Source organism: Dermacentor variabilis, chromosome 10, assembly GCF_050947875.1.
Source record: "Dermacentor variabilis isolate Ectoservices chromosome 10, ASM5094787v1, whole genome shotgun sequence".
NCBI classification, from domain to species: Eukaryota; Metazoa; Arthropoda; class Arachnida; order Ixodida; family Ixodidae; genus Dermacentor; species Dermacentor variabilis.
The window spans coordinates 15,116,372-15,129,239 of NC_134577.1; the positions used below are offsets into that span (position 1 = coordinate 15,116,372).

Sequence of the window (12,868 nt, forward strand, 5' to 3'; positions counted from 1 at the left end):
GGTTCCACTAAGTGGAACATATTTTTGGAAATTTCCCGACGTTACGAAGTGGAGCCTATGCAAGACAAATGCCCTTGCGCTCGAAATTGAGACAGACAGAAACGAAGAGGGAAAGGAAGCGATGTTAACCGAGGACGGGCCCAGTTGGCTACCGTACAGGGGAAAGGGACAAGAATAGACAACAAAAAGAATAAACAGGCGAACACACTCGCAGAGAAATGTTCCGTAACAGCCACAAGTATTCGTACAGTCCGATCGCCTTCGCGAAGTGAGGTAGGGTTTCTTGTGGCCACGGCAGAATGCAAGTAGCCGAGGAACCCGGAACCTTTCCTCCGAAAGCGGTCTGTCATCAAAACGGCCGAATATAGCTTTGATCGTTGAGCGTCGAAGGATGGACAGTGGCACAGAGGGTGCTCTGTCGTCTCGTCACAGCTGCACAAATTGGACGCCGCAATGTTGGCCATTCCTGCATACAAATGGATGTGTGCGTTTGTAAATGCGACGTCAAACCACACGCGACACGTTAAAAATGTTATATATCCGCCGCTGTAGAAGCAAACCGCAGAGCTACGCGCGCGGCTACAACCAGACAACGTTGAGTTCAGCAGGCAGCTGTGCAGGGAGCAGCACAAGCCGTAGCTCGCCGTCGACGCCGGGCGGACTTGTTCACATCGTTCTCGTGAAAATGACGCCGAGAGTCGCGAAGCGAAGACCCCGTAGTGCGTGCTGCCGAAAATGTAGCTGCCATGCAGCCGCTCCAACAGCTTATACACTGTGGCTGTGCCGAGTGTGCCGCGCAGGCCTGCGACTTTATTCCGCGTAAGCTTCACTAAGCTGGAACATCTTACTTTCGTTCCACTACATGGAACATATTTGCAAAAATACGTTCTGCTTATTTAGTCAAACTTTCATGGAACTAGATTCAGAGTGTGACCCTGCCGATAACATTGTTCCCGTCTTTGTTGTACGAAGCTATGGTGACGCTGGGAATCCGTATACTGTCCCGAATTTCACTAAACGCGTGACATATATTTGCAAACGTGTACCACTTACTTGGGTGAACTTATGTGGAACAGGATTAACAGTGTACAACTGTCGCACTGAAATATAAGATTCTCTTGTTCATTGCACGCGCTGAGCATGTGACAGTTAGCGGTCTGTTTTCTTCAGCGGTACGCTCTTTGCTTCTCGCAAAAACAAGACGCGCTTGTTTATTTTTACCGTGGTGCATATATATGTTGGCCCTTTCTTCAAGAGGAGGAGAGCCAGTCCGCGAACGCCAGGTGAGACTTGGCCACGATTTGGTACCTGCCGTTGGCGCACACCAGGCTGCCGTCGGCCCTGAGTACCACCAGCGTCGGTATGCCGGCGATCTTGTACCGGGCCTTGAGAGCACTACCAGTGAGAGAGAGAGAGAGAGAGAGATTTTAAAACCAAATTCAAGAGACTACAAACCACCAGCTGTCCGAGCTAGATGTTGCCAAGAATAATAATAATAATAGAAGTAATGGCAGGCTTTACGCCAACGGCGACTTCTGTATTTTGATGGGCGCTGCTCATATGCTAGTCATGAGACTGTTTTTATTTTTCATAAATAATTACTTAAGCTTAAACAGCAAACATTTAATTAAGTTACTTGATGGGTAACACGTCAACACGAAAGTTGTGTAGGATGTCGCGAAATCACCGAGGACAGCATTTAAAGCAAGCTAGGTTTTGCGTGGTCCTTTTCATTTAGTCCAAAAAAGAATCAATTCAGTACGACTACTAAATGTATGTTGTGCTCGCTAAAAGGCCACCTAAAGATTATAACAGCTAAATCAAACATGCAGGCTTCCCATTTAACCTAAGGTTAACAATCTTAGCAGAATGTGTAACCATCTGAGCAGTATCTTTAAGAATTGCCGGTTGCGGATGGCACAATCTACTCCTTGAGCTGGATCGCTCGAAGAGGCGTACATTAGTTGCCCGAGAAATCGACATGCATAATTAACTAATGAACAAATTTGCGCTCATTAACTGTGATCCGACCGTTTTCTTTAGGCGCAGACTGCACTTGATTATTTGAAGCTGGTGAGTTCTCAAGACACGTCCACTTGCAACAAAATTTCAATCTCGCGTCAGTTGGAGATAAGCTCTTTCAACACTTGCAGAAGAAAGTGCACCGTTATTCCACTTACATTTTTACCATAATGCAATACTGCACACATTTATCTGAAGCACCCGTGCATGTTCTCGCCCAACTTGGGCATCTCAAAACTGGAGCCAGCCTGAGAATTCCTTCTCAGTGTATATGACTTTTAAACTCACCGGCCCTAATTTGGCTTTAATTAGTGAAACCTTCTGGATTGGTCAATTACGCACTTTCATTCCTGCAAATAAGACCTGGCTCTTAGTAGTTCAGATCGGCGAGTTAATTTAAGCAAATGCCACAGGTGATCGAACAAAATTTAGGATTAACAAAACATGTGGAACATTATCTTTCGAAGGTAAACGGTTTGACAGAATAATCTGTCTCGTTGGGATCATAAGTAGGAATTTGTGAACGTCTCAGACCAAACAGTGGATTTATTAAAACCGGACGTTTCGGAGGCGATTTGGCTGCTTCCTCAGAGGTTAAAGGCTGATGGAGGTGGGGTGCGGCTAGCTATTATAAAATACTTTCAAAAAGTTGCACTCCGTCGCCATTATCCGCCATTAACTCCTGAGGAAGGAACCGAGTTGGCTCCGAAGCGTCGGGTGTTAATAGATCTACTATTTGATATGAGACGTTCACAAATTCTTATAGTTGTCTTTGAAACGGCTGTGTCCTCATAAGGAGAGACTAAGGAGGCTTCCGACTATTTTATTTTTCAGCAAAATATTTACGTAAGGTGAGAAAATGTCTCTGTTGAAAGGAATGACTCTTCGTTTTACGAAAATTAGTACGAAAAGGCGCAACAGAGTGTTTTAACGAATTGTATATTTTACAGTTTAGAAGGCATATAATTTTAAGATTAACGAATTGAACGTCGCCAAATTTTTTCGGTAGATAACACCAGCGCTGCTCCACAGGAAGCTGAATTTGTGTCATCGACAGTATGTTTTTGAAATATTGCCGAACTTTGGTTTTTCAGCAACTGCCTCTGACTGAGGGCTTTTGTATGTGAGTGTGCGTGTGCATGTGTATATGTAGGGGGGGGGGGGCATTTCAGCTAAGGCGATGAAGCTGCAAAATATTTCTCACAAATCTTCAAAAGTTTCTCGTAAACTGAAGAAAGGTATTTAACTAAACCACGTATTTATTTCGTCATAAAATCCAAAAGATGTCAAAATTGCAAAATATAGCGAAAATCGGAACATCTTAGAGAGATTTTGAAGACAATAATTATTGCAGATATTTATGAATATTTTACAGAATGCCCACTCAGGGCTGGCAAATTAGTTACTACAAAAACATGTCGCATTGTTTTACTTCAAGTGAAAAAATTGAGCCTACCTACGGTTATCCCAACGATGTTTCTCGTTCTTGTAATAGGATGACAACCGCACTCGTACTGAATTAGGAACTGTTTAGTTTCGCTGTAGTAAAGAAGAGTGACTCATACAGTTTCTCTCTTGCCTCTCTTTAGTCATGAAAGGAGTTGAGCTTGAGTTTTCCGGGCTTCAGCATCCGTATTCCCATTATACGGCACGTTGAGGTGGCAAGCACATGAGAGCTCGTACAGCAAGTTTTTTAAAGACTATTCTTAGGAACCTATCTGGCATTGATATCTAATTACATCTCATATCTGAGATGCCCTCCGTGAACATGAGCGATTGGACCAGGCTAGTGCGAAAGCGCGATGATGCCACTGCAGTGGATGAGCCAGCTGGGTATGTTCATTTGAGGACAGTCGCAAAACGGGCCCCGAGGGTTTTTTCATCATCGCTTAAACTTTTACATTAAGCGTAAAAATCATTCCACAGAGCCGCACTGAGACTGCTTTTGCAACACGGATTTGTTGCACACACACCCAAAATTTTAACTGACTCAAGGTGCAAAAATCTCGTTATCGAGTCGCAAAACGTTGCAAACTGTTGCGTTTCGCCTGCGACACGTGGTTTTGCCGGCGCGACTGCGGCGGGGCGGCAGACATTTTGGCCCGATCGTCGTCGCCGCAACGCTCATCGGCAGGTGTTTCCAGGCGCGACTGCGGCGATGCGACCGCAAAGGATCACCCTCTCATTCCAGTCATTGTGCCCGAACCAGGCGAAGCGAAAGCAGGGATCATCCTCTCATTACAGTCATTGTGCCCGACCGGCAGCGCTACAACAGGGTGCTACGAGATCGTGCTCGACATGGTGCTACGGCAGCGCTACAACAGGGTGCTACGAGATCGTGCTCGACATGGTGCTACGGCAGCGCTACAACAGGGTGCTACGAGATCGTGCTCGACATGGTGCTACGGCAGCACTACGACAGTGTGCGTCACCATTAGCCCATTGTACATTCACGTGCTCGTCTTTTGAGGGGTTCCTTCTTGCCCTCAACTGCGAGAGTATAAAAACAGCTGCCCCCGGACGCCAAGAGGAGGGCTCCGATTTCTTCTGTTGAGTAAAGTGCTCTCCCGTCTCTCTACTTCGGTCAAACCTGACCGCCAACTCTTTGCGATGTTAAAATAAACAAGTTGTTTCGTTGTTACCAGTCGACTCATGCTTTGCCGGGACCTTCGGATGCTTCCAGTTGTACCCCAGGCCGCCAGGCCAACGCTACCCTTGGGGCTTGCGACCCAGGTACAACCACGGGCGTCAGCGCCGAGTTCCCAACAGATCGTACCAGCGGTGCGATCAAAACATCTGGTTGGCAGCGGTGAGATCGCCTCCGACTTCAAACAACTGTCTGCCAGCGGTGAGATCGCGACAACGGAGGCCAGCAGCGAAGAGATGCAGTTGACGGTATGCTGAGCAGCTCAACGACGATCCGGGAGCAGTGCAACGAGCCCTGTGTGACGACTGGTTGCCTGCAGCGGAACGACTGCGCGGAATTCCTGCCTGCGAGGTTTGGTGAGTGCGGGACTTTCTTCTTCTGAGCTTTGCCAGGCTTTTTGTTAGTGTCAGAAACAGAGCTGGTAATTGTGGTTGTCGTTGCTGCCGGGTTAGTTTGCGGCAAGACAATAGTAAGCAGTAGAGAAAGCAGCATTCAGAGCAGCCATGGATTTGAAGTCGTTGCGCAAACCGAAATTGTTGGAGCTTGCAAGAGAGTTGGGTCTGGATGTCTCGGACAAACTCAGAAAACCAGAACTGCTAAAGGCTATTCTTGAGTTAGAGGCTGAGGATGACGAGCTGTCGGAATGCCTTGAGACTATTGAGGAGAGGTCAAAAAGACAGGAGCGCGAACTTAAAGAGCAAAAAGAGAAACAGGAGCGCGAACTTAAAGAGCAAAAAGAGAAACAGGAGCGCGAACTTAAAGAGCAAAAAGAGAAACAGGAGCGCGAACTTAAAGAGCAGAAAGAAAAAGAAGAGCGTGACCGTCAACACGCTTTGGAAATGAAGCGTCTTGAGGTAGAGATGGAACGCGCTCGTAATGGAAGTCAGGCACACGGTGCAGGAGAACGCGTATTGTTCAAAATGACTGACCTGATGCGGCCATTTAAGCTTGGAGAGGACATTGGTTTGTTCCTGGTTAACTTTGAGCGAACGTGCGAGAAGCAGGGGTTCTCTCGGGAAACGTGGCCACAGCGCTTGCTCACTTTGTTACCCGGCGAGGCGGCCGACGTAGTCGCTCGCTTGGATAGAGAGGAGGCAGAGGATTTCGACAAAGTAAAATCGAGTCTGCTAAAAAAGTACCGGCTGTCTGCGGAGGCGTTCCGTCGGAAGTTTCGGGAAAATGAGAAAGGCAGAAGTGAGTCATATACAGAGTTTGCGTATAGGCTTATGTCGAACATGCAGGAGTGGCTCAAAGAAGAGAAAGCGTTTGGTGACCACGATAAAGTTCTGCAGTGTTTCGGGCTAGAACAGTTTTATAGTCGGTTACCGGAGAACGTGCGATACTGGGTCTTGGATAGGCCAGACGTTTGTACGGTGGCTAAAGCCGCTGAGCTAGCCGAGGAGTTTGTGACGCGTCGGGCTCGCGGAGCTAAGGACGGTCAAAAGGGTGAATTTGGCTCGAAGGTTGAGAGGCCGAGGTTCACGCCCATGAGATTTAAGGGGGACACGCGTAGGGAGGATGCGAGTGAAAGCAGTCCGACCAAACGTAAAGAGACGGCGGCAGCCAAACGCAGAAAGCGGTTCGAGATGAGGCGAGCGCGCGTTTGTTATACGTGCCAGAAGCCGGGTCACTTTTCGGCGCAGTGTCCGGAAACAACACCAAAAGTTGTGTTTTTTTCAATAGGCAGCACTGACGAGAACATGAAGCTTCTCGAGCCTTACATGCGAGACCTCCTCGTGAACGGGAAAGAGTGCCGAGTGCTTCGCGATTCCGCAGCTACAATGGATGTAGTTCACCCGTCTTACGTAGAACCCCATATGTTCACGGGCGAGTGCGCATGGATCAAGCAAGCCGTGGAAGCTCATAGCGTGTGTCTGCCAGTAGCAAAAGTGCTTATTGAAGGACCTTTCGGAGCGCTTGAGACGGAGGCGGCAGTGTCATCTATGCTGCCACCCCAGTACCCATACCTATTTTCAAACAGGTCCGATCACCTCCTGCGCAAGAAGGGGCTTTTGTTTGGTGAAGCTAGTGTTCAGGCCTTAACCAGATCGAAGGTTCGGGAGCTCGCTGCCAAGGCGGTAGTTGCGGGGCCGACGTTATCAAACAACGAAAAAGGGTCAGAGGCGCAGCAAGCTGATATTCCGAGCACGCCCGAACTGAATAAACTTGAGTCTGTAACGTTAAAGGCGCCAGATACTGGAGAGGAAACGCCCGACGCGGGAAAGTTAGAAGAGCTATCTACTGATTTGCTCATCGCGCCTACGTCAGACGGACTTGATAGGTTGCTAAAAGTCAGCCGGACGGCTTTGATAGCCGAGCAAAAAAAGGATGGCAGCCTGGAAAACGTGCGCTGCAATGTCAAAGAAGGTATCGCCAGGAAAACTGCGCGTTTTGTGGAAAGAGGTGGAGTCCTGTACCGGAAGTATCTAGACCGCAGAGGAGTGGAGTTCGATCAGCTGATCGTGCCTCAATGCTATCGTCAGGATCTGTTGCGCTTGTCACACGGGGGTTCGTGGTCCGGACACCTTGGAGTTAAGAAAACTAAGGACCGTCTCTTGCAAGAGTACTATTGGCCAGGGTGTTTTCGGGACGCAGACCATTTCGTGAGGACATGTGACACTTGTCAGCGGGTCGGCAAACCAGGGGACAAATCGAGGGCGCCGTTGAAATTGGTACCTATCATTACGGAGCCTTTTAGACGGCTCGTTATTGATACTGTGGGACCTATGCCGGTAACAGCCACGGGGTACAGACACATTTTGACTGTGATCTGCCCAGCGACAAAGTTCCCTGAAGCAGTGCCGCTTAAAGAACTCAGCTCAGTTGAGATAGTTAATGCACTACTGTCCATATTTGCGCGAGTTGGTTTCCCTGCGGAAATCCAATCAGATCAGGGCACAGTGTTTACTAGCGCTTTGACGACAACTTTTCTCGAAAGGTGTGGGGTAAAGCTGTTACACAGCTCAGTGTACCACCCACAGTCGAATTCCGTTGAGAAGCTCCACTCCGTCATGAAGCGCGTGTTGAGAGCGTTGTGTTTTGAACATCGAACTGACTGGGAGCTGTGTCTGCCTGGGGTGATGTTTGCTTTAAGGACCGCGCCGCATGCGGCTACGGGGTTTTCGCCAGCTGAACTGGTGTACGGTCGCTCGCTTCGATCTCCGCTTCGCATGCTTCGAGAATCGTGGGAAGGTAGGGGCGACGACCCAGTCGTGGTGGAGTACGTACTTAAGCTCCTCGAACGCTTAAGAAGGGCACAAGAGTTGTCAGGTGAAGCAATGACAAAGGCCCAGCAGAGGGCCAAGGTTTATTATGATCGGACAGCCAGGGCCCGTCGTTTTGAGGTGGGCGATGAGGTCATGATATTGCGCACATCGCTAAACAACAAACTAGACGTGCAGTGGGAGGGCCCAGCACGAATTGTTCAGAAACTGTCGGACGTTAACTACGTGGTAAGTCTGCCAGGAAAGCGGAAAGCACAGCAAGTTTACCACTGTAATCTGCTCAAACCTTATAGACAAAGGGAAGCAGTGGTGTGCATGATGGTAAACGTTCCTGAAGAGCTTCCGGTCGAGCTTCCGGGACTAGGCTCAGTGACGAACAGGGAAGACACCGGTCAAGTCATTAGTGACCTTATCAGTAAAGCACCGCTGTCGCCCGAGCAGAAAACCGAACTACACCAGCTATTACAAGAGTTTCAAGGTCTGTTCTCTGAGAGGCCTGGTAGGACTTCTGTACTTACTCATGATATAGAACTTACCTCCACAGAGCCAGTACGATCCAAGGCGTATCGGGTGTCACCCCGCCAGAGCGATATTATGGAGGCTGAGGTAAAGAAAATGCTACAGCTCGGTGTTATTGAGGCAGGTGAGAGTGATTATACCTCCCCTTTGATTTTAGTTGAGGTACCGGGCAAGGAACCTCGTCCTTGCGTCGACTACCGCAGGCTTAATTCCATCACTAAGGATCAAATTTATCCGATCCCTAACATCGAGGAGCGCCTTGAGAAAGTTAGTAGCGCTCAGTTTATTTCCACCCTAGATCTTGTCAGGGGTTATTGGCAGGTTCCACTTACAGAAGAGGCTAGTAGGTATGCGGCGTTCATTTCACCAATGGGAACATTCCGTCCTAAAGTGTTGAGTTTTGGTTTGAAGAACGCGCCATACTGTTTTTCAAGTCTCATGGATAAAGTGTTGCGGGGACAGCAAGAATTCGCTTTACCGTATCTAGACGACGTAGCGATATTCTCCGCATCCTGGTCTGAGCATATGGCACACTTGCGGGCAGTGCTAACCCGCCTGCGCGAAGCGGGCTTGACAGTAAAGGCTCCTAAGTGCCAGTTAGCACAGGCCGAGGTTGTCTACCTCGGTCACGTGATTGGTCAGGGTCGTCGCCGCCCCTCTGAAATAAAAGTGGCCGCTGTGCGAGACTTTCCGCAACCGCGCACAAAGACCGATATTCGGTCGTTCTTGGGTGTCGCCGGCTACTATCAGAGGTACATCCCTAGGTACTCTGATATCGCGGCTCCCCTGACGGATGCTCTAAGAAAGACAGAGCCTCAAACAGTCGTCTGGGACGAGACAAAGGAAAGAGCTTTTAGCGCCCTAAAGAGTGCCCTAACAAACCAGCCTGTGCTACGATCGCCAGACTATACAAAAGGGTTCATTGTTCAGTGCGATGCTAGTGAGCGAGGCATGGGCGTTGTACTGTGCCAACGGGAAAAGGGAGAAGTAGAACACCCCGTCCTGTATGCTAGTCGTAAGCTGACCAGTCGTGAGCAGGCGTATAGCGCCACCGAGAAAGAGTGTGCATGTCTCGTGTGGGCCATTCAGAAATTGTCATGCTATCTAGCCGGCTCGAGGTTTATCATTGAGACGGATCACTGCCCTCTCCAATGGCTGCAGACCATCTCTCCCAAAAATGGCCGCCTCCTGCGCTGGAGCCTCGCTTTACAACAATATTCCTTTGAGGTGCGTTACAAAAAGGGGAGTCTCAACGGTAACGCCGATGGCTTAAGTCGAAGCCCCTAACGTAGGAATCAGCCTCAAAATTGTTTGTTACTGATATTTTTCTTCCTGAGGCAGGATTTTTTTTAACATATTGCTTTTGTTTAGTGTTTCAAAGTGATGATATGCTTTCTAGTGCAATTTTTCAATTTGTGGACGCGTTCTGAGTGATGCTACACTACTGTAAGGAACTAGGCAGTGGTATAAAAAGGGGAAAGAGCCTGGCAGGGCTTAGTGAGGGTTGTGCCGTGCTTGCTGACTGAGCGGTTGAGTTTCAGCGTAGTTCTAACGCTTGCCGGGAACGAGAACAAAAATGTGAACTCTCCCGAAGTCACTTTGCAGTGTCCCGTGCGAACCTGAACGAGAGAACGAGGCCTTCTCTGTGCGCTGCGCTCAAGAAACGTCGAGGGACGCCCGACTTCGGTTATGAGCATCATCGAGCGACATCCCTCCGGACAGCGGATGCAGTCCCCTGTCCATCGGGATCTCCTTCCCCCGGCGGGGCGGTCTGTTGCGTTTCGCCTGCGACACGTGGTTTTGCCGGCGCGACTGCGGCGGGGCGGCAGACATTTTGGCCCGATCGTCGTCGCCGCAACGCTCATCGGCAGGTGTTTCCAGGCGCGACTGCGGCGATGCGACCGCAAAGGATCACCCTCTCATTCCAGTCATTGTGCCCGAACCAGGCGAAGCGAAAGCAGGGATCATCCTCTCATTACAGTCATTGTGCCCGACCGGCAGCGCTACAACAGGGTGCTACGAGATCGTGCTCGACATGGTGCTACGGCAGCGCTACAACAGGGTGCTACGAGATCGTGCTCGACATGGTGCTACGGCAGCGCTACGACAGTGTGCGTCACCATTAGCCCATTGTACATTCACGTGCTCGTCTTTTGAGGGGTTCCTTCTTGCCCTCAACTGCGAGAGTATAAAAACAGCTGCCCCCGGACGCCAAGAGGAGGGCTCCGATTTCTTCTGTTGAGTAAAGTGCTCTCCCGTCTCTCTACTTCGGTCAAACCTGACCGCCAACTCTTTGCGATGTTAAAATAAACAAGTTGTTTCGTTGTTACCAGTCGACTCATGCTTTGCCGGGACCTTCGGATGCTTCCAGTTGTACCCCAGGCCGCCAGGCCAACGCTACCCTTGGGGCTTGCGACCCAGGTACAACCACGGGCGTCAGCGCCGAGTTCCCAACAGATCGTACCAGCGGTGCGATCAAAACAAAACTTTAAAAGCGCGCGGCATAGAGAACACAACATTCTAGACGTTAACGCTCTTTCAGTCCAGACCTGTACCATCTCTCAGGCGGAATTAAGGCAAACTGAATTTAATTATTCTAAATAAATTTTAAATTTCGATTCCTGTGGCCAAATGCTACTAGTGGTGTAGATTTGCCGAACAAATTCTGGCGGGGTACAATGCGGTAATTTTAGAGGGATCTGCCTTCGAACTTGTAATATTTGCAAATCGTTAAAATGCTCTTTTCCATCTTTAATGAAATGAGAATTTTTAGAAGGAATCCGTGGCAAGTTTGGAAAAACTAAGATTGGGACTCCTTTCTACACAGGCATTTTCCCACCTCGTATAATAATATCGCCGAAAACTAAATATAGTCGTGACCATCCTTGTCTGTTCTTATCCGAACACATCCTATCGGAGACAAATTGGCGCTGCAAAGTAGCGCCAGCTAGCGTCCTCTTTTTTCACAAAGACCACCGTCGTTGGCCTACAGATTTGACGACTCTTGAACAATCCCAATTTCAGGATTTAGCAAACTTGCGCGTTAATTTTGGGTTCGGACGGTGACAGTCTGTAAGGCTTTTCTCTAATTGCGTCCAGCTTGTTACGCGTTCCAGACGCTGGAATGATGGCCGTCCATCTCGCTGCAAAAAAGCCTAAAGCTCACAAGTGCTTCGAAAGAAGGCCCACGAGGGCAGGACGCTTGCCGGTGCTGAGCGACTTACAGATATACCGTTGTTTCAGCCGCCAAAGATAAAATGCTTCGCGCGAGGAGCCCCTGATGTGTCGCCTCCTAATTGATAAAAAAAAAAATTAATTCTAGGACTTTATGTGCCTTAAGCACGAACTGATTATGAGGCGAGGCACACCGTAGGGGGGGGGGGGAGTAAGGGGCTTTTGATTAACCTTTACCACCCGGGAATCTTTGACGTGCACAGGTACATGGCAAAGGGGCGTTCTTTTTTTTTTTCTTTTTCTTTTCGCTTCCGTCGTAATGGAGTCGCCACGGACGGGATTTGATCCCGCGACCTCGTGCTTGGCAGCGCAACACCATAGCCGCCAAGCCACTACACGGCGGGTCATGTCGCCTACGAAAACTCGCTAAGTGGCTTGCTGTTTTCGACAACAAGCGCCTCTCTTTAGCAATACGTCTGCCTGCCGAAGTGAGCTCAGTACTCACAACTGCAGGTTGTCACCGTAGGGAAGCGCAGGCCAGTTTTCGGCGGTGCTGTTCAGGAAGGCGTTCATTTCGTCCTCGTTTCGGTCCGAGGACACGTACACTACCTGCGTCAAGAAATCTGATCCGAATTTTTCAGCCTCCTGCGCTCATCCGCTCGACATGCCCTTTCTTGCCATCTCCTGTCGCGGGTCACCACATTGGGGATTGTGTGTAAGAGTCAGCGTCAAGACTTGTGTTAAAGACACTAATAAAGAAAAAAATATAGCACATGAAATAATAATAGGACATAAATGATAAAAAAACACTAATAAAGAAAAAGCTTGAATGGTTTTAGAGTGATGAAGTATTTTCTCAAATCTCTAGTGTTAATAATTTTGCTGTAACCGGCGGATGGTTAGAAGAAAATATGAAGGTCAGAGTTTCATCTTTTTTTAATTTCGCGCCTATAGACCCCAGTGCTGGCACGGCCAGTGTGACGTCATGAACTTTAACGTATCTTCTTGTATTTGGACTGTTGTGGCACATTAAGTGTCCTCGAAACACTTGAGGTTCAGTCTTAGGCTTCTGCGATAAAGTCCATCTTTACCGAAAAAAAATAATAAACTGCGCCCGAGAAGATGCCGTCCAACTCCATGACGTCACGGCGAACTGGTGCGACAATTTCACGGCGGTGTCGCCACCATTCGTTGCATTTAGTGTTTGCCTATTACTGTGACAGAAATTATGTCGACACTCCAGACGAGATGCCCAGGCATCTCGTCTGGAGTGACACCGGGG

General features: G+C 48.9%; 1 protein-coding gene across 1 annotated transcript; it reads right to left on the reverse strand.

Annotated features, from left to right (window-relative positions):
- Positions 1-1,165: 1,165 nt before the first annotated feature.
- On the reverse strand, positions 1,166-12,205 carry LOC142559440 (nucleoredoxin-like protein 2). The gene is made up of 2 exons (XM_075671031.1): positions 12,092-12,205; positions 1,166-1,395 (listed from the first exon to the last, which is right to left on the reverse strand). The coding sequence occupies exons 1-2, from the start codon at positions 12,157-12,159 to the stop codon at positions 1,251-1,253; spliced, it is 213 nt and encodes a 70-aa protein (XP_075527146.1). The 5' UTR covers positions 12,160-12,205; the 3' UTR covers positions 1,166-1,250.
- Between the last annotated feature and the right edge of the window lie 663 nt (positions 12,206-12,868).

Coding starts and splice junctions, on each gene's coding strand:
- LOC142559440 (XM_075671031.1), bottom strand. CDS start 12,159: ATGAACGCCTTCCTGAACAGCACCGCCGAAAACTGGCCTGCGCTTCCC. Junction 1,396..12,091: donor TACGGTGACAACCTGCAGTT/GTGAGTACTGAG, acceptor TCTCACTGGTAG/TGCTCTCAAGGCCCGGTACA.